At 41.7% G+C, this 23,543-nt stretch overlaps 3 protein-coding genes across 6 annotated transcripts; 1 reads left to right on the forward strand and 2 right to left on the reverse strand.

Moving 5' to 3' along the window:
• Positions 1 to 83: 83 nt before the first annotated feature.
• LOC122767125 (receptor-type tyrosine-protein phosphatase gamma-like) lies at positions 84 to 2,514 on the forward strand (the record flags this gene model as incomplete). Its single annotated transcript, XM_044022498.1, has 4 exons — positions 84 to 239; positions 327 to 469; positions 1,037 to 1,172; positions 2,223 to 2,514. Coding segments are annotated over 4 exons (582 nt in total), but the record flags the coding sequence as incomplete, so codon positions are not given.
• Positions 2,515 to 6,729: 4,215 nt separating this feature from the next.
• On the reverse strand, positions 6,730 to 16,975 carry LOC122767123 (calcium-dependent secretion activator 1-like). Of its 4 annotated transcripts, none has more exons than XM_044022494.1 (11): positions 16,141 to 16,975; positions 15,900 to 16,041; positions 15,094 to 15,255; positions 13,749 to 13,904; positions 13,524 to 13,671; positions 13,338 to 13,412; positions 13,157 to 13,240; positions 12,957 to 12,989; positions 12,603 to 12,710; positions 8,315 to 8,419; positions 6,730 to 7,512 (listed from the first exon to the last, which is right to left on the reverse strand). In XM_044022494.1, the coding sequence occupies exons 1-11, from the start codon at positions 16,271 to 16,273 to the stop codon at positions 7,336 to 7,338; spliced, it is 1,323 nt and encodes a 440-aa protein (XP_043878429.1). In that variant the 5' UTR covers positions 16,274 to 16,975; the 3' UTR covers positions 6,730 to 7,335. The 4 variants fall into 4 exon arrangements, with proteins under 4 accessions (XP_043878429.1, XP_043878428.1, XP_043878431.1 ...); XM_044022493.1 differs by having other exon boundaries at positions 13,503 to 13,671; XM_044022496.1 differs by lacking the exon at positions 15,094 to 15,255.
• Positions 16,976 to 19,230: 2,255 nt separating this feature from the next.
• On the reverse strand, positions 19,231 to 22,632 carry LOC122766097 (uncharacterized protein KIAA0930 homolog). The gene is made up of 2 exons (XM_044020712.1): positions 22,205 to 22,632; positions 19,231 to 19,880 (listed from the first exon to the last, which is right to left on the reverse strand). The coding sequence occupies exons 1-2, from the start codon at positions 22,350 to 22,352 to the stop codon at positions 19,699 to 19,701; spliced, it is 330 nt and encodes a 109-aa protein (XP_043876647.1). The 5' UTR covers positions 22,353 to 22,632; the 3' UTR covers positions 19,231 to 19,698.
• Positions 22,633 to 23,543: the final 911 nt, after the last annotated feature.

Raw genomic sequence — 23,543 nt, forward strand, 5'->3', positions numbered from 1 at the left:
TGTTTCATTTGTTATTTAGGTCTGCTTCATTTAAAAAAAAAAAACAAAAGAAAAAAAAGACTGATGTCGCTGCTGCTGCTTCTTCTCCGCAGGCTGAGGATGAATTTGTTTACTGGCCAAGTCGTGAAGAGGCCATGAACTGCATCGCCTTCACCGTCACACTCATCAGCAAGGACAGACTGTGCCTCTCAAACGAGGAGCAGATCATCATTCATGACTTCATCTTAGAAGCCACTCAGGTATCCCGTGTCCTGTTCTTTCATGTATATCACGGTATGTACAGTATGTGTGTTGACATTTCTGCCTTGTGTGTGTGTGTGTGACAGGATGACTATGTTCTGGAAGTGAGACATTTTCAGTGCCCGAAATGGCCGAACCCTGATGCTCCGCTCAGCAGCACCTTTGAGCTCATCGGCGTCATCAAGGAGGAGGCGATGACCCGAGACGGCCCCACCATCGTGCACGATGAGTACGTCATTTACCTTTACCTTTGTAAATTGTTTGAACCCGTCGGATACTAAATGGGGGCACTTCAAACGTGGAGAGTTTTTCCGTGGCTCGGGTGTCGAGTCGTTTGGCGTTTGCCAGCTCTGAGAATCTGCAGGCAGTCACCAGGATAAACAAACACACCATGTTTAAGTGTCGGGAACCAGGCAATCATAACAACTTTTTCTCTCACAGACTAATGAAAGCATCGGTTAAATGCTCCTCTTCTTCTTCACTTTAAGTCTAGACACTCAGACGTGACCTGAAGTGGCCACAGACTAAACACAGACAGCTCCGTGTGTCCTTTTGTACCAGACGCTAACATAATGCTTCATGTTCGAATAGAACAGTGATTGCTTTAACAACTGGTCTCCATCACACCTCGTCGACTCAGTATATTATGTGTGTATTCTGTATTCTGCATGTAACACTTGTTTTACATGTCATGATGTTGACAACACAATAAAAAAACGAATGTGGCTTTGACACACACACACACACACACACACACACACACACACAGAGCTTATTGTTGAATCTTGTCACGAAGGTACGGAGCAGTGTCGGCAGGAATGTTCTGCGCCCTCACCACGCTCTCCCAGCAGCTGGAGAACGAGGGCGTCGTCGACATCTATCAGGTGGCAAAGATGATCAACCTCATGAGGCCGGGAGTCTTCACTGATATAGTGAGTTTCAGTCTGAACATGTGAGAAGTGGGCGACATGTGGCACTGGATCAGATGTCGCTCACAGTCTTTGCTGCATCTGTGTGTTAATGGCCACCTCTGGGTTTGTCACACAGTTGTTTAGTGTTTGTTCTGCTGCCATCAAGTGGCCAACAGGCTCATTTTAATGTCATCCAGCAATGTTTACAGTGGGATGAATGCATTCAAGGCCACTAAAAAGCAGCAAAAATAATAATACATGGTTAAATGACTAATGACACCTAATGGCCTCAATTTAAGGATTTATTTAGAGTTGTTTTTTCTTGAGAAATGAGAAAATTAAATCCATCATCCAGCCTTTGTTTAGCTCTGTTCGCTGTAGCCTGTTATTTCTGTTAGACATTTAGTTCGCATTAGGTTTCTTTTTCCACATATAGTAAGTACTGTATGCTCCTCTTAATAAACCAAAACAAAATACAGGTTAGATTACATTACATTAAATATCCAATAATCTGATCGTTCAGGACTGTATTTTATGTTGTTATTTGTTTTTTACTGGATTGAGCAAACAATTATCTAAGAATGAACCACAACATCTCAATACACAAATTACAAATAAAATATGGATTAAATCATTCAGAAATATTGTATTTCATTTGTTTGAAAGTGCACTTTTTGTTTGCTCCGACTCACTCCCTGATTTGTTCTTTGCACCGTGGTCTTTTGTTGACGTTTCTGACCGTGGGCGGGGCTTAGGAAGCTGCCTGCTGATTGGCTATTGACTTTTGGAGCGACAGCTAATAATTGTGATTATCTAACGTTGGTAATCTGACAAACCTTAGATACTTACAGTTTTACGGACAGCCAATAAGCAGGCAGCTTCCTAAGCCCCGCCCATGGTCAGAATCACAAACAAAAAACCACAGCACAAAGAACAAGTGACAAAATTCCGATGTTTGCAAACCAAAAGTGTATATTTTATGGTAAAATATGGAAGTAGATTTGTGTCAATATATTTACCTGTGTTCATTATTTGGTGATTTGTCGTTGACCTGTGGTTGTTTGTGCGCAGGAGCAGTACCAGTACCTTTACAAAGCCATGCTCAGCCTGGTGAGTAACAGAGAGTGTGGCCTGAGCCCCATGCACATGGACACTAACGGAGTGATGGTGACAGCGGACGAGTCGGACCCTGCAGAGAGCATGGAGTCGCTCGTCTGAGGACAATTCCCACGGGCACTTAATTTGTAAAAAAACAAAAAAAAAAAAGATCGGAGAACTTTTCTGAGGCCTTTTTTTTGCCGGACTCTTGATTAAATGAAATAACCTTATTACTTTTTTTATACTGATAAAAGGTTTTTTGATATTTATGTTTTTGTCCTTTATTTCTCGTCTTAAATGTTATCCTGCTGAGTGTTTGCACCTGTTTTAAGTTGGCGTGAGGGAAAAAAAAAAAAAAAGCAAAGAAAAAAAAAGCAGCAGCAGCTCTGTCCGGTTTTGCACTATACTATCAGTGTTACTGCCTAAAATCCAGCGAGTTCAATTCTGGCTACATGACAAAAAACTTGGGATCTTTGGACCATAACGAGACAAGAAAAGCCCCGAAGCATAAAGACTGGGACGAGTTGACGCGATCCACTTCAATAAGGTCTCACGACGAATGCATTGTCACTTTGTCACCGTCAATCAGACTAACCGCTTTGGGGCTCCACCCCCACCCCCGCCCCCGCCCCACGGAGCTCTTTGTCCCACGTGAAGAGAACTCTTTCCCTGCCTAATATTCACATATTGTCCAAATATCTCACTGCTGTCTTGTGTAATGTACTTATGGCTTATTTTGTTTAAGTTTTGTTACATCATATAATGTGAACATTTATTGCTTTTTTAGAGGGATTTATATTGTTATATTGTTTTGTAATATATATATATATATACTGTATATATATATATATATATATATATATATATATATCAATAGTCAGCCAATGTTTGTTTGTTTTTTTCTTTTAATACTTTTTGCTAATTTGTCCACTGGTCATTGTGTAGATTCATGATTTTTGGAGATTGTGTGTCGGTGGTTGCACACGGCTCCGTCTATATAATATTTTCCTGCATTCTCAGGCTTTCATTACCTGAAACTGTCAAAAAGCTCAGTGGTTATAGCACATGTAAGCTCATGTAGGTATCTGTGTTGGACACGATGCAATGCGTGCCAAAAGAATTCACCCCCCCGCCCCCCCCACGCGGCAATGTTTCATGTTTGCAGTGGTTGTGATGAGGACGCCTTTTTAACGCTGACGCAACGGCAAAGAAAATCAAAATCAGAGTGAAAACAAAGCGTCAAAATGAACCTTTTATTATTTAAATGACTGTGAAAGCAGTGACTCCGCTTTTAAGAAGAGTAGTATCACAAGTTCCTACACTCATTGTGATTAGACTGAAGTCATGGCTTGATTTTGTCGCCTCAGGACGGTTTAGTGTAGTTCTGGGCTTTGTGTCCGTGTGAAGGAGATTAAAACAATCCTTACACTTTTTTAATCCGAGCTTTACCGGAGAATTTCCCCTTCCTTTACCTTCTCAGGTTTTGTTGATCCTGCTAAAGAGAAACATCGCCAGCAGGCGTCATGGACGTGATGATAAATACGTAAGAGTTTGGAAAAATGGTGATTAATGGCGTGTTTCCACCGGAACGAACACAGCAAAAGTCTGACACAAGTATCAAGCCGAACAATGCTGAACTGTAGATGAGTTAAAAAGACTTCACAATCCTAAAAAACGTGGGTTGATGTCCAACAATTACCAGGGAAATGTCTAAAAATCTCCATATTTAACAGAGGAGTCTGGCGTATGCAGCGACAGCACTGCTGGAGTCTGTGCTCCGGTCATGGAGCAAGGACTGAACAAATGGAAAATAAAGTCACAGCTGTTTCATGCAGCTCTGCAGTGATGACTCCGCCCACGTTGAGCAAGTACTAATTTCTAGTGGAAAAGGATTTTAGAACTACTATGTCCTAAAAAAATAGGGATTTAGGACATTCTTTTTTAACTATGTGTAGGGATATTATATCTTATTTTAGCTGGAAAATTAACGAAATAACCTGGAATTTTACATAGTTATTTTCTTTAGATCAGTGCCCCCCCCACACACACAAATAAAAAATCCTAATTACATCCACTGCAACTCGAGACTAGAACATACTGAAGTGGTTGGGACTACTTTTGTTTATAGGTAGTGTTGTTTTTATTTTGGTGGCTTGATGCTTTATTTGTAACCAAAGATGTGGTTCCACTTTGCAACATGGAAATGGGTTTTTTTTTTGTCCTGAGATCTATTTAATTATTAGAAAAAGATTGTTGAGATTTCTTTTGCACAAAATTCAGCCCCCGAGTGAAGCATGTTTCTGTTCTGTCCTCAGGAACTTCGCCTTACAGTAGATCAGCGTACACGATGCTTTCCTCGCCCCAGAATATTTAAAGTTCCGATGATTTAGAATAGTGTTTTATCCGCGCTGATATTCTCTAGTCGTCACGCTATTTTGTGGCCCGTTTTTAAACCCTGATTTATAGTAACACCCACTTCTCTGTTACAGGGGAGTTTACTAAGTCCAGTGAGAACTCTCCAACATTTGGAGAAAAGACCAGATTGTTTATCACGTATAGCTCTGCTACTCAAGTTTCCTTAGCAACATCTGACTCTGTTCTCTTTTGTACAAACGCCAGCGTCCTCTGTTTGGTATTGCTTCACTCGTTTGGAAAAAAAAGTGAGTGCTTTGTTGCTTGGAAAAAACAAACGACTGACTTGTAACTTATGTGGTAATAGACAGACATGTATTTTCATACAAATAGTTGATTTGATTAGTGGCCCTGTGACAGATTGTACTTTATTCAAATGTCAAATGTTCACAATCGTGGAAAGCCTGCCCCTGTGAGGTGTCCCAGCTGCTTTTTATTGTATATCCTCAGTGGATTTTAGCCGGGGCGGTGATGAAATCTGACTTATAACTTAAATAAATGATGAACTCATTTTGTCCATCACATTGCATTCATATAATAGTATCATAGCTGTATACGTCCCTATGATATTGTTATATTAAAGTGTTGTTTAATAGGTCCAATGTGTTATTATACATCATGTAAAAGTCTGGGGCCTTTCTGCATGGAGTTTGCATGTTCTCCACGTGTGTGCGTGGGTTTTCTCCGGGATTATGTAAATTGGACACTCGAAATTGACCAAAAGAGTGTGAGAGTTGAATGGTTGTTTGTCTCTCTATGTGTCCCTGTGATGGACACATAGAGAGACACCCCCCGGGACCCTCATGTGGAGGTTAAAGTGGTGGAAAATGGATTTTCACACAGTAAAACCACTGATTGGTGGATTTTTCCAAAGGTCGCCCTCTGCTGTCAGTACGTCGCCATACAACATAGGAGGAGTATTCACTTGAGTCTCAGTACCAATATCCTATTATGTGAGTATACTCAACGACAATGTATAAAATTAGCAAATTACCTGTGTTACAGTTCAAATTCATTCATACTCTGCAAAAAATTAAAATAGGTACTAGTGTAATTGACTTGAATTCAGTGTATTTATCTAATTTACTTATCAAGGCTGAAGATACTTAAGATAATGCCATTTTTATCTAAGTGATTTTCCCCTAATAATGGTTATGTTTTCTTGTTTTTTAGAGGCATTTTTTGCAGTGCATTCAGAACTCATATTGGACAATTACATGACAGAAGTAGAAGTCACGATGTTGCTTCTCGAGCTGGCACCAATTTGAACTTTGAGCTACGGAACAACTTAACGTATTTGAATAACTGGCTCGCGTTCATGCGTGTGGCGATAAATATCCCTTTTCATCACGCAACGATATTGAAAATGTGACGGTTCCCATACGGGGAGGCTGTGCTTCGCCATTTACTCTGATGAGACTCGGAGGAAGTAAGTGAGGATGACACATGACAGAGGATGCACATGTACAGTATTTTTTATTTCGAGGCCACAGCTCTTGCATATTACAACTGTTGGCGTTCATAAGGCAAAAGCAAGAATGAATCCACCAGCTAATTCACACGGAAAAACAAAAAGCATCTGGGGAGGGTGGGAACCCACGGGCATGCAGCAATGGCTCAGAATGCAATGTACAGCATTTTATATTTATATATATTTATATAATATATACAAAACAACATTGACACCCAAACAAATGCCTGACATCTCATTCTACACAATTACAGAACAAAGACAGACCAACCTTTTTTCTTTTTTCTCTTTTTTTTTTTCTCAATAAAAAAAATTACTTATTTTGCTCTTTTCTCTGTAAAAGTGCAACTCAATTAAAATAGAACCTGTTTCAAGGCCTTTGAATGTTGAAATAAAAATAGAATCTCCCAAGTTATCAAAATGGAGCTATGAGAATATTGCATCTCTAGAATACCCACTTGTTGAAGTTCATGGCTCCTGTTGAACCTGCGTCTAATTAGTAACTGAGATGAAATCACATAGCATTGACACATGGTAAAAATGCAGGTCTCGACCGACTGTTGATGTTGATAACCGTGAGTTAGACGACAGTTTGTCTGGAACAGCCGTAAACAAATACAGAGGTTTTTATTTTCAGTTTGAAGCAGTTGGCATTCACTTAAAAACAGACAAGACAAAGGAAAGGGTGCACGCACACACACACACACACACACGCACGCACACGCACACACTCTTCATCACGACAGTGTAACCATTAATGAATGTAGAATACGACAAAGAAGCGCCATATAGGTTTGCATTGGACAGGGACACACCTATTAATCTCACTCAACATTTTCAAACAAATGGTTCTCCATATTGCTTAGTAACACATAGGAATGGTTTCAGAAATGAATGAAACAAAGATAGGTGCTATCTTTATCATGACACAGCTAAACTGCCAATCGTGGTTATTTTTATTTTATTTTTTTAAACATTTTTTTTTTTGATTTTGATTTTTCCGTATAAGTTACTATTTTTTTTTTATAGTTAATAGTTCCTTCATAGGCATTTTTCGAGCTGACAAAGAGGTCCTAGAGTGGCTATCTGAGTTGGTACATGCATCGGTAACCAGGCTAAAGTCAAAAGTGTTAAAGGGGGGTGCAGGGTGAGGAGTTTTGGGGGAAGGGGAAAAGGGGGGGCTGCAGTGTCAGTGCACAGGCTCTAGTCGTCCTCTTCGTCCTCCTCGTCGCTGTCCTTCATGGAGATGCCCTGCATTCCTCCCTCCCTCACTGACGCGCTGGCTTCCTCCACGGTCAGCCTGGTGCGCACGGTCTCGTACATCTTGCTGTTCAGGGTGGAGTCGAGGACGCCCTGCAGTCGAAAGTCCCTGTACTTTTTCTACAGGGAGACACGGGGACGCGTCAGGACGGTGAGGACGCAGTGACTTTGTAGTTGTTTTACCCAGAGGTGGAAAGAGTATTGAAGTACTTTACTAAGTACTTAGTAAATTTACTCAACTACTTTACTCAAGTAAATTACTGGTCTAAAAATGTACTCAAGTAAAAGTAAAAAGCTTGTACTTGTAAAAGTTACTTTTTTAACAAGGTTGGGATTATTTCTTGTCTCATGCAAAAAGGAATTGTTTTTTTAATTAAAGGCACACCTTTACAAATTAAAGTGCTGACAAAATAAAATATGTAAACACATTCAAAACAGGTCAAAGGTCACAAATGCTTTAACTTTCTCTCTTACTCAGGGACCTTAATTAGTGCCAGTTCACCTGTCCTCATCAGTCACCTGTCGTCCTCGTCATCATTCATTTGTCCTAATCATTCACTGCCAAAGTTTCTGGTGCATGATTTCTTTTTAAAAATTACTTAGTGAAGTACATTGCTTCACTAAGTAAAATTACAAATTTTAAAAACCTACACAATCACAGAAATGCGAGTAAATGTAATTCCTGATGACTTTATTAAGATAATGCCATTTATATCTAAGTAATTTTCCCCTAATAATGGTTATGTTTTCTTGTTTTTTTAGAGGCATTTTTTGCAGTGCATTCAGAACTCGTATTTACATTACCAAGTAAAAGTAAAATTACAAACTTTAAAAACCTACTCAATCACAGAAATGCGAGTAAATGTAATTCCTGACTTTCCACCTCTGGTTTTACCAAACTGCCGGGGTTCTGCTGGCCTACCTTTGTGATCCTGATCAGGATCTTGAGCTGGTAGACGTGGAGCTGCTGATCCATCCGTTCAGTGAGCCAGGTCCCCAGCAGGTTCATGGTGGCAGTGTACCATTGCTGAAACACATAAACACAACACTCTCCAGCAAGATACACAACACTCTCACACACACATCCTCAAGACATCGAGGCAACCGTTAAAGACACGCGCGGCGGACTGCGGCTAAACACGCGGGAGGAGATTGACAATAACGTCGGCGTTCAAGCACCCCCGTGTGTATGTTTCAGCACGACTTCAATAAAACCTCCGTGAAGGGTTTTACATTTCATTCCACCCGCGTGTGCAGTTAGTGAGGATTAATGACGAGTCTCAAACCCACTTCCACAACGTTCTTGCATTTCATGAGTCGGGAGTCGGGCGTCGATGCAATTAACAGGCTGAATTAAAGGAACACTTCAGCGACTTGCCTTTAGCTTTGTATTACTAGAACAGGGCTAGTGTTTTTGAAAAACTGTGCTTCCCAACCTCAGTTTCCCTTGAGTTGGGAAATATCTTTATTCTTTTCTTTGTTACGTGGCCACCGGTGACACTTGGTCCTGTTAGCGTAACTGTTAGCAAAGATAGCGGACACTGTTTACATTCCCTGTCACAAAAAAACATAAAAGTCAGAAGTTTTCATTTTCCAAACTTTACCACCGCCAACTAAGCTAAGTTATTTTAGATACTTTATTAATCCCCTTAGGGAAATTATTCTCCGCATTTTGACCCATCCTAGAATTAGGAGCAGTGGGCTGCCACTAACCCGCCCGGGGAGCAATGGGGGTTGGGTACCCCAGCCCTTTCGACCTGGTGGGCACTTGAACCGGCGACCTTCCATTTACAAGCCAAGTTCCCTTTCCACTTGGCCACAGACTGCCCTAAGCTAAGCTGGTGGGTATGTAATAAAAAAAAGAATGATAATTCTCGGCTCAGGGGAAACTGAGGTTGAAAAGCACCGTTTTTCCAAAAATACTAGCCCTATTGTAGTAATACAAAGCTACATGCAAATAGTTGGAGTATTCCTTTAAAGCAAAAATACAGGTTACTGTACAGAGTACGTGTGATATCTGAGCTTAAAGTTGAGGCTTCAAATGTATTAGCGACACATAATTAGGTATCAGCTGCTCACTGAGATACTCATGAATCAAACATGAAACCTAATGACTTATTGACGACTAATTAATGTGACGTAAAGATAAATTGGGAGCTAATTAGAACAGAACTGAGTCAAGAAAATGAAGTGAAAGGGGAGCTTGTAATTAGAGACAAACACACACACACACACACACGTTCGTTTGACATTCACACACGTCGCATTCATTCGAGTTGAAAAAAGGTCATTTTAGAGAAAGCTGTTAAAACTACAGCAACATTTTCAAAGAAAAATAATGAGCTATTGACCTGTTGTGAACCGTAATTACCCAGTGCAATACTATAAGAATGTTCTCGGAGTTAATAATTTGTAAAAAAAGCCGCCGCTTTTTACAAATGGCGCTAATTACCGGCGTCAATTACTGAAGGCAATTACTTTGCCTTTTACTTATAATTAGTTTCAAGTCGACATTCTAGTTGGAAAATTGATCGTTTTTGACACAAGTTCATCAGGAAAAAAACAGAAAAATATAAAATGAAAATGAGTACATGGTTGGCAGGCGAGGAGCAGCGGCGGTGCTATTTTCTTGTACCGTTGTCTCGTCCCATTACAATCTGCGACTTTGACGATACAAGAGAAGAGCAGCCGAGTCTGATAGAAACACTTGTCATACCTCCAATACCAAGGAAAAGAATTCCACTTTGAAACATGTGAGTAGGCAGGAATGCAAAGAAGGTTCTGGATTAAGGCCTGGATTAGAAGTGGGAGAGGAGTTTTGTTGTTGTTGTAGATTTAGGTTTTTATTTTGGTCAATAAAGGGTTTGAACTTGAGGCCTGGATATGCAGATGCCTGTCCACTTCACAGTCGAGTTAAGCGTGCAGAGCATGCAGACCTCGCAGAGTGGGTGCGTGGCAGAGGATGTGCTGAGGAAGACTGCTCTATGTGCAAATGAGGCAAGAAGTCTGAGGAGGAGGAGGAGGAGGAGGAGGAGGGTCATGCTAGAAGATGTACACAGGAAGATTATTTGACTCTAAAATCATGCCAACCAACATAATGTGATAAAACAACGCAACGCAACGTTGGAGATAAGTGCCACTTTTTTTTTTCCTTTTTTTTTTCGAAGAGAGGAGGCAGCAGGGATGGTGTTAATCAGAAAAAGGAGGAGATCAAAAGGATTGAAATAAACTGTAGTGAAAGAAAGAGAGATTAAGTTCAGCCTGTGCAACATTGAGGAAACACTTTGTCACGTGCATGCACATGGGAGGATGACTGGAGATGCATGCGGATGGAGGAGAGAAACACTGACATTATTTCACTTAAAACGCTCAAACTGAAGCATCCACAGCTGGCGGGGCGGGGCTTCTAATTCAACGAGATTTACTCAGAGAACACAGGTAAGGAAGATACTGACACACACACACACACACCTCAAAGACAAAAGCAGACCCACTTCACATGAGCGTCAACCGCTCGCTCCCAAGACGACAACGAAAAGACAAAGTATCTATGTGGGCAGAAGGCTCGTGCTTCTACAGCCAACATCAACGTCTGTGCCTGTGTCTGTGCCTGTGTCTGTGTGTCGATCACAGCGTCACAACACCTGGTATGTACGTACTCTTTCTGAATGACATGAAGCACACACACATCACGGCATTATGTGTTGTTAAAAATCACATATGGGGAGACACATTATTGTCAATGTATCCCGTGAGGATTATGTTTTTGTAAGACAGTGCTCTCTTCACCCTCTCACACACTGGTTCCCAACCTTCCTATTTATTCACTGGTTTCTGCAGCAGCTGTTTATGCGATACTAGAATGTAAAGTTAAGATTTGAACCATAACTGCCATAACTACCATAAGCAGGTGGAAGTCACTTCTTTTTTCCTTTTTTTGGGATTGCACTGTCTCTGTTTTTTTTTTCTGTTCTTTGAAAAAGACAAATACAGAAGTCTGATTATGTGCGGTATGATGGGGATGTTGCTTCAAACATTATTTTAGCCCTAAGAGTACACAGATTTGGTTATCGCGATTAATTACAGGCCTATTTATGTGCACAGATACAACAAAAAAATCTCTCAGATCTGCAACTATTGTGAACTATAAATTAAAGGCGAGAGGTGTCAAATGTGGCCCCACCTCTTCCTTACAAACACAGTGAGTGTAGCTGAGGCACAGCTGCCAGTGAGGAAGTAATATTTATATACTGTATAATAGTTAATAATAAGACATTCGGTTATAACTGTCACATTATTACATTTCATATTACACGTCATAAACGTGTTTATATTGTGAAGTATCAAAAGAAGCAACTTAACTATCAAACATTTTGTGTTTTAAGACTTTTTTCCTCGAGACCCCGCCCCTTCTTTGGGGTTTTGTACTGACTGGTGGAATAAATTATTACATTATTACATATTAAAGTGACATTTTTTCTGTAATAATCAAAAGTGAACGTAAAATGAAAGTGCTCCTCCTCCTCAAACAGGTAGAAAGGTTCTTCCATTTCCTGTAAATCATTTCACCCCCTGGTGGTGGTGTGTTTGTCTGCAGGTTGGGAACCACTGCTCTGACAGACCGAGGGTATGTGACATGTCGGCCCCCCGAGTTTGACACGTCATTATGTCCCTCGGGTCCATCCAGCGGCGGTGCATCGTTTTCACCGCTGGTAGAAAAACTGCACGGGTTCTCCCCGCATGGACTGGACCACAAAGGGCTGAGTGTCAATGCTTTAGGGCGACTGACATGTGTTCTGCGGAAAGTGTCCGATCAGCATACGGCACAGGGGCGAGCGACCGCTGACACACCATCACTGCGGATAGTTCTGTGATTTCCAGAGAGCACTGCTTTCGATAATCCTGGTTTTTGAGGGTGCTTTTATGGACTCTTTGTAAATAAAAGTTTCCTTTTTTTTTTAACACACAAAGGCCCAAAAGCACTGTGGCTATGCACACCATTATGTGGAGGGCAGCGGCTAAAGTTTAGAGAGAAGAGAGACAGGAAGAAAGAGGGGAGGAGGGGGAGAGGATCAGAAAATAGCCTCTTCTGCCAGGCTGAAATACATTTCCTGGTCTCAAAATGGGACTTATCCCTCTCTGCCCTGTTGTTTTGCCACATTTTGGAAGGCCCCTCCCTTCTTGTAAGGAGGAGATGGCATCTTACTTACATCAAATAACCTTTCTATATACACCTCCTCATTGACCTTATCACGAAGCATATCCTGAGAGTGGCGGACAAAGGTCACGTAGCCGTCAGCCACGTCCATGCCAGGTTTCTGCACCACAAGGAAAGGAAACACAGACACACTTATTCACGTCGCTGTGTACGTTGTTCATTTTTCAAAGTTTGCATTTATGTCCCTCACCCCACCCTTTGTGTCTTGGGGTAATGGAAAACTACAATTATGTATATATATAGGGGGTGTACACTTACAAATATAGTTATTTTATCTTCATTTCCCCTTAAATAAACACACACAAACCCATGAGCAAACAGGGCAGTAGGGTGTTATTAGACTTACAGGTACATCCACATATTTTGAGGCAGCTTTCACCTGAAATCACAACAAAAAGGATAAATTCTGTTATTTGACACTTTTGCTACTGAGCGTTTGGTGATAAATCAATGTGAATCTATGGACTCATTTAGTATCTTGAGTATTTTACTAGCAGCCCATGAATCTCACTTTGGGACTGAAGGGAAAAATAAGCTTCATCTCACCGTGAAGGAGAGGAACGAGGAGAAGAGAGTGCCTTCATCATATCTGGAAATCTTCGCCAACACGCCTTCCAGAATGGCAACAAACTGAGGGGAAGTAAAACAAACCATCCACACATTGATGCAATCATGACTTGTAATGAGTTATTATTCTGTTATAGTCGTGTCTGCTCTACAGGTTTACCTTTGCGACCAGGAGCTGGATCATGTCCTTCACGCTCTCCTCTATCAGCTCGTCTATTTGGGAGTGGAACTGTTTCTGCGACAACAACAAGGCGTCGTTTTAAACTCGGGCTTTAACGTCGGTGGATATGAAATGAATAAACTGACAACGTTAACGCGCCCTCACTGTTCCGGATGCAGGTTTTACCTCTTGGCCCATCTCCATAGCGCACAATTTGGCTGATTGGTCCTTGGCATCTACCATCACGTTGAACATAGTGCATAAGGATGGAGAAATGCGGAAATCTGTGGACTTGCTGCTCTTTGTCAGCTTGGATTCAAACGCCATCCTGGTGCTGCAATGCAAGGGAAATGTGAATATTTCTGTTTCGATCAGTCATTCGTGTGCGCACACACACACACACACACACACCGCTTGACGCAGTTCTCGATCATGTTGCTCGACATGAGCTGGATGCGACTCTCGAGGTGTTTGGCAAACTCCTCCTCGGGCCAGTGCAGGTCCCTGATGAAAGTCTGGAGGGCGTCCAGCTTCCAGAAGAGATCCTCCGATGTCCCGGAGCCGTTGCTGCCATGGACGCAGACACAAACGCAGGTGAGAAGACAGAACATCACACAGCTGGAGAGAGAGGTCGGGGGTCAGAAGGAAGGGAGGGGGAGGAAAAGTGATTGAGGGGGATATTGTGGCAGGTGCAAAGGAGGATGCTGTTCCTCTACACCTAAACACACTTCCGTTTTCCTCCCACCATATACTGACAGGTCCGTTGAGACGTTTGTCTCTGGACGCTCAGTGTATGGGTGAACGGGAGCAGACAGGGTGTACTTAAACAAACCAATAACCATGCTGCAGAGTATGATTATTGACTAGGATGTGAAGTGGCCACATGCAGGTCAAGTCACTGCAGAGACAGCAGCTAATCACACTATGTCAAGACAGGGATGGGAATGGAGAAGTGAGGGAGGGCGTGCAAAGGAGTTGTCCCGTTTACGCTTTCCAACGAAATACAGATTTCCAAATTGATTCACAGGCCCTCTCTCGGTGTCCATGTCCCCAGGGCTGGTGGGGCCCCTGGGAGAATTACCAGACCATGCAGACCTTTGTGTGCATCCTGACTACATCTGATTGGGAAAGTGCAGGAGGGAGGGTGATAAAAAGAAGAGGAATGTAAGAGACCGGGCCTCTCCAGGTTATCATCTTCACCTCAGCGTACTCTCCACTCTCCACTCCCCCAGTCAGACTGCGATCAGGTGATCAAGGTCACAAATGAACCTACAGACATGTAGACTCTACATTCTGCAGCAAAAATGGTTTTGGGAGATACGTCTTTTCAGATCATGCCTTGCAAATGTTTTTCAAATCGGAGCATACTGATCTGCACAGTAAATCCCAGATATAGCCTTATAGGAGCAATAACAATAAATAATAAAGTGGTTTTGTTTGGACCTGTATCTCCACACCTCAGCTCAAGAGCATGCATGCTAGGACAAATGAGAGTGTCTCAGCCTCTCATTTTAAAAAGAAAAGAAAAGAAAAGCAGAACCCCATCTACTCTAACACCTCTCAGAGTGCCCTTGGCATGAACATGAACTTTATGATCGTTAATATTTAGTTTCTGGACCGATTCACAAAGGAAATGTGTTGCTGTTTAATATTTTGTCGTGTCCATAATCATAATCTACATCTGAGCGGCATCTTCATACCAAGGCAGCCTCTGTTAGTTCAATGGATTCTACGGGTAAACTCGTTGAATACACACTCAGAGTCATATATAGCAGCCATCCATGACGGGGTAGAAAAGCTAGGCATTTGTGGAAGGTTAACTGATAGTCCTGCTACTGGCACTGGCAGATTTGGTACTTTGGGAATTTGGAGGTTGACATTTGGTAGATTCACATTGGGCAGATTACTTGTTAAACTCCTGCAGAAAAAGACAGACAAAAAGAAAAAACAGTGGAGTGGGAGCTGCAGAGAAGCCATGTAAAACACAACCATGTCATAAAAGGAACGGAAAATCTTAAATTAGTCGAAGACAGAAATGGAAACAAGTGCTTCATCAAAGACACACACAATCTAAGAAAACACCTTCAGTAAAACAGACGTACAAAGATATACAGTATTAAATGATACTAAAATAATAGGTTAACAAAGGAAGACCAAGATAAAACAAATTAATGGCGTCGTCTCTCACGTTAATAAATTGCATATTGAGAATCTGTGCAAAAATCAAAAGTGTGGAAGCCACGACAGACAAAATGACGGCAAAACAAAAACTGACACCTTTAGTTTCTAGCGACACGTTGTGAAGGTTAGTTCACCAAAAACAAACACAACAGACACATCAGATGTTGCCCTGACCCCAACACACATGAATTGGTGAAAAGGCTATTTCGAGAATACGTAAATTCTAATTCTTTAATTTCTTATTTTGCTTCTTCTTTGAAAGAGAAGCCGTGAGATCGTTACAGATCTGCTGTCACTGGTTTTCCAGCCTCATCTAAATATAAAAGACTTTTGCGTCTTCACCCGTCTTACAGCCTGGCTACGGAAGCAGAGGCTCCTTACTTTACAGGCTCCCAGGACTCTCGCTCAAAGCCCTTGTGAATTGACTGTGCGATGGAGGACTCCATCAGATCCACATATCTAACCACCAGAGGGGCATACAGATCCTGCAGGTGTTTGTGGAACTTTCCATTGCACAGGTGATCTGCGGGGGGACAAAGAAGAAGAAGAAGAAGAAGAAGAAGAAGATGAGAAACGCCAGAAGTTGCTAGAATATAAAAGTTGGACGAGTGATGGCGCTCACAGTCTGTCCGGAGGAAGTCGTTGAGTAGCTGGAAGAGAGGAAAACTGTCCCAGCTCTCGGGTGATTGGATCTCCAGAGCGGCGTCCATGTCGATGGCATAGAGGGCCAAGAAGTTTTCTGCGTGCTCCACCATGAGGTCCGTCCACCACGCAAACGCCTAGAGACACAGCGGGAGGGAAGAGGACGCAGGTGAACAAGACCTCCTGTGAGGAGACGAGGAGGCACGAGGAGGAAGTAGAAAGAGGAACTAGTGTGCACAGCTGGAGTTGGTTGGATTTAAAGGAATATCCCAGTGGTTCAATAATGTGGGGAATGGGCATATACTGTGTTTGCTTCCTTACTGAGAGTGTTGATGCCAACATTATTGTAATAAACATTATATTTGACCTCTGCTGACTTGAGTATTATATTATCATAGTGATACTGACTCTCCGGATCCAACTCTCTGCAAGAAAGAAAAAAAAATAACCCACAAGTCAAACTATTCCATCATTTATGGTGTTTTTCCACTACATGGTACCACCTCGGCTCGCCTCACCTCGGCTCGACTCAGTTTGGTCGGTTTTCCATCGCAATATAGAACCTCCCCAACGTGGGCGGGGTCATCACAGCAAGGCTGCAGGAAACTGCCGGGACTTTGTTTCATACGACACACAGTGACTTGTGAAGCTGTTGTTTTCCGTGTAACTGAATCATTAGAACGAGTGAATTAAAAAAGACTCCTGTCTGTACTGAAATACAGCGGCAGGGTTTGTGCTGTGGCTAAATACACCGGACCTCTGTGGTAAATGATGAGATTTTAGACATTTCCTTTGCTAAATGTTGGAGATGAACCCACGTTTCCAGGATTGTGAAGTAACTGATCTACAGTTCGGCATTGTTCGCTTTGATTCTCTTCCTGTGACGACACAGGAAAAAAAAACAAAAGTACCGGGTACTATCGCTAATGGAAAAGCAAAATAACCGTGCCGCGCCGTGCCGAGGCGGGTCGAGTCGTGCTAGTGGAAACACGCCATAACGCGTAAGATGATCTGTTGACCAATGTTAGGAAATATTAACGACTATTCATATGATTCCTTTCCTGATTCCTTTCAGTCACGGAAAGTAAAAGGACTTTACTACAGTTTAATGTGTGTGCGTGTTTCCCGTCACATACTCTGACCTTGAATGCACAGCTTGGAGTGATTAGGACTTGAAGGAGGGATTCATTATAAATCCACTTCATTCAGGAGAGGAGGAGAATCAACACACAGTGGGGTCGCATGTTCATGCCCTGGTTGAATCCATCAGTTTAAGGGGGGGTGAAAAAAAAAGTGCCTTTCTCATGCAAACGCGGGGCTCCCTGCATGCTACAGTACGAGATCAGAGCATTTCCAAACCCATTGTGACTCATGCACATCTTGGACTGTATGGGCACACCAAAGACTGCAGCACACAGCATCTCTTGTGTTGGAGTGCATCTGTTCCAATTAGTTAAGTGAGTCTCCGAGGTTCATGTGGCCATTTTCCAGCACCGTCAGGACTTTCTCGCCCCTTTGACAGCAGAAATACAGTCGTGCTGCTTTGCTGGCAGTCTTGGCTTGGCTTAGTTTGCTTCACATTCAATCTAACAAGTTGCAAAGTTGGGTAAATGAAACTTAAATCTTATAGTATTATTATGCAGCATGCTTTTTCCTTTTAACAGTTTTTTTTTTTTGTTTGTTTTGGTCAGTTATTTTCCCTCATCCGGCTTCACCACCACATAAACAACCTGACTTACCTGTCTACTTACCTTGCCCACTCCCAAATTAAATAAATAAATAAATAAATAAAATACATAAAAAAAAAGAAGCTCTAGTTTTAGACAAAACAGGCAGCAAACAAAAAGTGTCTCCGTCACATTCAAGGAGAGGGAGACACTAATGGACGGGGAGGGGGGTTAAGATGAGGAACGACCGTCAGAGTCTGACAGGTGAGGGAGGGAAAAAAGCTCAAAGGTCACCAGGCGTTTGGCCTCCAACCTTTGATCGTGGCTACATTCAAGAGCCCTAAAGGAGCTCTCTACGGACAGACTATAGTCAGGAGACCAATCCTGGGGGGTAGGGGTGACAGAGAGTCAAAGGTGACAGTGTTACCATCCTGAAAATGTTTCTCTACATTTATTAGCATTTAAAGCATTTGTGTGTATTTGTGAGGACCATTATTACACCTTGACAGTGAGGACACTTTGAAAACGGGGGACATTTTGGAGACCTGGTGCTAGGGTTAGATTAAGGCCTTATAGCTGTGATGGTAAAGGTAAGAAGTTAAGGAATGTGACAGATGAACAAAAACGTGTGTGAGGAATTTCTTTTAGTTTTACACCATAAAAGTGAGCACACTTTGAAAATTGGGGACATTTTGGAGACCTCCAGTTTGGCTAGGGTTAAGGGCTTGTAGCTGTGATGGTTAAGGTAAGGTCAAGAGTTTAAGGAATGTCCTCACTGAGAGAGATGAACCAGAATATGAGTGTATGTGTATGAGGACCTTTTTTTTTTATGTTTTACACCTTAGAAAAGAGGACATTTGAAAAACTGGGGACATTTTGGAGACCTTTGATGGTAAGAGGTTAAGGAATGTCCTCATTGAGACAGATGAAACACAATGTGTGTGTGCTGTCTTTGTACAGAAGTTAAAGGTCGGCGAGTCCTCAGGGAGATACGATGTTTCCATGTGTCACATTTCATTTCACTCACGCGCCGTTTAAGAGCACGGGGACTGTTGCCACGGTTACACTGTGAGAAAAAAAGGGAACATGCTTGATGGGAAATCCCCCTCTGATCTGATGTTTGTCTGGAACAATAACACGATGAAGACGAGGATGGTGAAGAGGATGACGGCAGCTTTTTGAGTTGACCTGGACGCAGGACATTACTGTGTAACCGTGGCAACCACAGGCAGACGTAGGACAAAGACAGGCAGACGTAGGACAAAGACAAAGGGCAGACTGCACGAGTGTGTGGAAGAAACGTGATTATGAAGAGACGACGAACAGACACACGTCAGTCAGCCGGAGACGATATGGAAATCATTCCGATAAAAATAATTTTAAAAATTCACAATTGTGTCGGTAAGTTTTCAGTAAATTAGAAAACTACCACCTTAACACGGTTGATTCTTGAAGCGGCCATTTACACTATAGGGGGCGCTCTAATTAAATTAAGAACTACACATACAACTGGAACCTTCATTAGCTTTAGAAACCATATGATAATTTATAGAACCTTGTTTAGGAGCATTATAACCATTCAATAAATTCTATAACTTTGTTAACCATCTTTAGAACCTTGCTAATGAATTCTAGAACCTGGTTCACCAGCTTTAGAACCCTTTAATAATGTTTAGCACCTGGGTAAGGAGCTTTCGAAACATTTAATATATTCTTTAACTTTATTAACCGTCTTTAGAACATGTAATAAATTCTAGAACTTTGTTAACTAGAACCATTTAAAAAAAATCTTTACTTAAACTACGACGCATAACAACGTGCTGATAAATGACTCCGTGTCACACGTATGTTGTTTTCAAATCGACTGATTCCTACTTTACTTCATTGAAGTGTCGTGTCGTCACCTTCTTGCCGTCCGAGTTGTCCGCGCTAACGTAGGACAACTTCCTGCGGACGTAGAACAACATGTCGTCCTGACGCGGCGTCCACTTCTCCATGAAGTACGTGGAAAACATCCAGGTCCAGAAGACGATGCGGTCGTCTTTGAAACAGCCTGAAGAAAAAAATACAAACATTTTAATATTAAAATGACAAAACAAAACTTTTTAAAAACGGTCAATATATCGATTTAGTTATGACCAAATATTTTTGTTTAGTTGATTCTCTGACAGGAAGTTTGAACTTAATGCCATGTCACCTCATCTGCCTGGTCGTCTGGCAACAGTTGCCGGGGCGACAGACAGGCAGGTGTGTGTGTGTGTGTGTGTGAAGGGCAGCAGAGCCTGAAGGTGACGAGATCAAACAGAATCCAATCGATCTTTTTAACGTTTGACTTTGTTTTCAAAATAAAAGCTTCTGAAACAGTCTGAATAATTTATGAGGCGCTTTTCTTTTTTCTTACATGAAGGAGAATAAACCCAGATCACTTCCTGTGACCTGATGATGCTGTCACGTGACCTGACAGTGTCACATGACCTGATGATACAGTTTGTATCCTTGTCTCATGTCATTTAGCCGTGATGTTCTTTAGGTCACATGGAAATTAGCAACACTTTTTTTCGTTTATAAACCAAACGACACGTCAGCGCCACGTAATACAGAACCAGAACCACGTTCACGAGCATTAGAACCATTTACTGAATTCTAGAACTTCGTTAACCAGCATTAAAACCTCAACGAGCACCTTTAATAAATTCCACAACTTGCTTAAGAGCGTTAACCATATAGTGAATTTTAGAACGTTGGAAACAAGCATTAGAACTGTCAGATTAAGTCTGGAACCATGTTCACGAGCATTAGAACCATTTAAAATATTTTAGAACTTTGTAAACAAGCCTTAGAACTGTCAAATTAAGCCTAGCACCACGTTCTTGAGCATTAGAACCATTTAATATATCATACAAGTGACTCTACAAGCAATGGAACCATTTAATGAGTTTTATAACTTTGAAAACGCAAATTACAACTGTTGGATTAAGTCTGGAGCCACATGCATGAGCATTAGAACCATTTGAACCATGTTTCCGAAGCCTCAGAAACCATTTCATACAATTTAAAACCTTGTCAACAAGCACAAGAACCACGTCATTAACTCTAGAACCCTGTTTACGACGACTCAAATCTCTCCTTGTATTTAACTTAACTTTCTCAAAAAGTGTATTTAAAAAAGTTCAAAAAGGTTTCAAAAAAGTATTTTTTGTTTTGTTGTTGTACATTTATCTGTGTGTGTGTATGTGTGGAGTTTAGTTCCTCAGACCATGATTTAAAAAAAATAAATAAATGCCTGTCTCTATTTTTAGCAACAGTTTCTGCAAAATCATGTTCTTCAAACTACATGAGTGTTTAAAGAACCGACTTCGGAGAACATTCTGGATTCTTTTACGATCGTTATCTAAGAGTTCGTGAGACGTTCAGTCACAGCTGCAGTGACCTGGAAAACGCTCGCAGAGAGGTTTAAACTCCACACATTCACTGGAACTAAATCATTTAAATTCTGTCTTTTGTAGACTTAAAAAGTTAATTTTTTACTTTGGGTTACAAAGAAGAAAGAGTCTCGTGTCAAACTACTCCCTGAAACTGAAAACAAGAGGAAATGAGAACAAACAGAAGCTGATAGACCTGTCAATCAACACTGATCAGATCAATAACGCTGTCAATTCATCAGTGAAGCTTCACTTTCCTGTGACATGTGACCTGTGACCATAGAAAAATAGAAATCACCTGACTTTTATTCAAATTCAAACAAATTCTCCGAACATTATTTCATTCATTCAACTTCTACGTTTTGTCTGCCAGAGGATGAACCGTTCACTGAACTCAACGATGTAATCAGTTAAAGGGACAGTTAAGATAAGGTTCTTTTTTTATCTTAATACATTTAAGACAAACAGACACAACATGTCCAGAGCAGGATTCCAGCACTTTAAATAAAAATAATACATGGAATAAACATAGCTACAATAGTCTACGAAATCTTACGAACAATTTTTCCCTTTAAGACAAACTTCGTAAACGGCTCGCTCTCCCACACCAACTCCGATGGAGGCGGCGGTGGACCAACAACTCCTGATGATGATTTTCTCTGTGGGATTTGGTTCAGGCCAGAGACGAACAAACTTTAGCCGCGATATTATCAGGTGAGTAACGGCTGGTTGTTGCAGCAGGGGGCGCTCACGGCTCAGTCAGAATCGTTACACACGTTTAAAACCCGCGAAATGTCCCTTTAACCTCGCGAGGAGCCTCAAGGTTTGACCCTGGGGCCCCTCACACTTCACTAAACGGGCCCACATTAGTCATGAACATCAGCAAAGACAAAGACAACGGGGACAAACAGACAGAGACCCGGGGACCGGGCCGGAGTGTCTCGGCTCGTCTCACCCAGCCCGCTGATCTCCTGGCGGATGTTGAGTCGGTTCCTCTCGTCGGCGATAGCCTTCAGCATGTGTTGCAGGGAACCGTCCGTGTCTCCGTCCTCCTCCGCGGGCCCGACGACGACCGACTTACACAAACCGGGGAAGGACGCCATCTCCGCGCCGCACGGCTCATGACAGTCCGGGCTCCGCGCTCCAGACGGCCCCGGTTCTCTGAGGAGGGGGAGGAGGAGCCTCTCGCCTGGTCCGTCCTCTGAAATAGACCCGGACTGAGAACCGGAAACGTGTTGAGTTCCGGTCAGTGTGACAGCGGTGGTGCTGCGGTGATGCCGTGCCGGAGGACGGAGCTGACAGGTCGGGTTGCCGGAGCGGGAGGTTATGGTGGTTGGAGAGGAGGAGGAGAAGAAAGAGGAGGGATGGAAGGGGAGGGGGTCAGCTGGAAACACCCCTCACACTTCCGGTAACAACACGAGGCTCTTAAAGACACAGCACTTTAACAACACACACAAACAATAACGTCCGCTTCTACCCCCATTATATTTAACAGTTAATAGCTCGCAGTTTGGATCAAAACTATGTGCTATTAATAAAGAGCTAAAGTTCTGAACGGTGAAACTTATGTGAATCAAGGACCTCCGTTATTTAGCGGTGTAAAAATCAAACTCACCCCAGTCAGCGCTGCTGCTACACGGAGGAAGAGACAAGAGAGTCTCCGCCCGCCCGGATAATAAATAATACAACAAATACTACAGTTATTATGATTACTACTGCTACTAAAAATAATACTTTCAGAGTTAAAGTTTTTTTTTTTTTTTTACATTTTCGGAAGTTCACGTGCATAAATGTCTTATTTAATAATTTAATCTAATTGTGATTTAATGACAAAGTCACATTTGAAACTTAATTATTAAGCCTCTTTTTTAACTAAAATCATTTTCTTTAGTGTTCTTTTTAACCTTTGTCGATAAATAACCACTGAAATAAGCGAAGAAATAAAGAATATATGCAAATAATGAAACGATCGCTCTGACATTCATTAACGTCAAGTGAGCTCCGCCTGTCCGCGAGACCGGAGTCAGTAAACAAACGCACCCTTTGTCTGGAGATAAAAGGTGACGTAATGTGTCAGAATCTTTTTTTACTTTTATTTTTTGTTCAAAAACTTTATTCATTTCATTACACATTACAACACAGCTGCTCTGCCTGTTATTTGTGTTCTTTAGGAATGTCAATAATAATTATTTTTACTGTTATTATTCTTTACTAATTTATTTGTTTTTTCATAAAATTGTCATAAATCTTTAAAATACGAGTAAAACAAACTAATGATAAAATGTTAGAAAAAC

This window comes from Solea senegalensis, linkage group LG3, assembly GCF_019176455.1.
Source record: "Solea senegalensis isolate Sse05_10M linkage group LG3, IFAPA_SoseM_1, whole genome shotgun sequence".
NCBI lineage: Eukaryota > Metazoa > Chordata > Actinopteri > Pleuronectiformes > Soleidae > Solea > Solea senegalensis.

Excerpts from the sequence above, each read along its gene's own strand:
- LOC122766097 (XM_044020712.1), bottom strand. The coding sequence starts at position 22,352 with ATGGCGTCCTTCCCCGGTTTGTGTAAGTCGGTCGTCGTCGGGCCCGCG. Across the intron at positions 19,881-22,204 it reads CCAGGAGATCAGCGGGCTGG|GCTGTTTCAAAGACGACCGC; the intron begins GTGAGACGAGCC and ends TTTTTTCTTCAG.
- LOC122767123 (XM_044022493.1), bottom strand. The coding sequence starts at position 16,273 with ATGGTGGAGCACGCAGAAAACTTCTTGGCCCTCTATGCCATCGACATG. Across the intron at positions 15,256-15,899 it reads GAGTCCTGGGAGCCTGTAAA|GAGTTTAACAAGTAATCTGC; the intron begins GTAAGGAGCCTC and ends CTTTTTCTGCAG. Across the intron at positions 13,413-13,502 it reads TAAAACCTGCATCCGGAACA|AAACAGTTCCACTCCCAAAT; the intron begins GTGAGGGCGCGT and ends TTGTTGTCGCAG.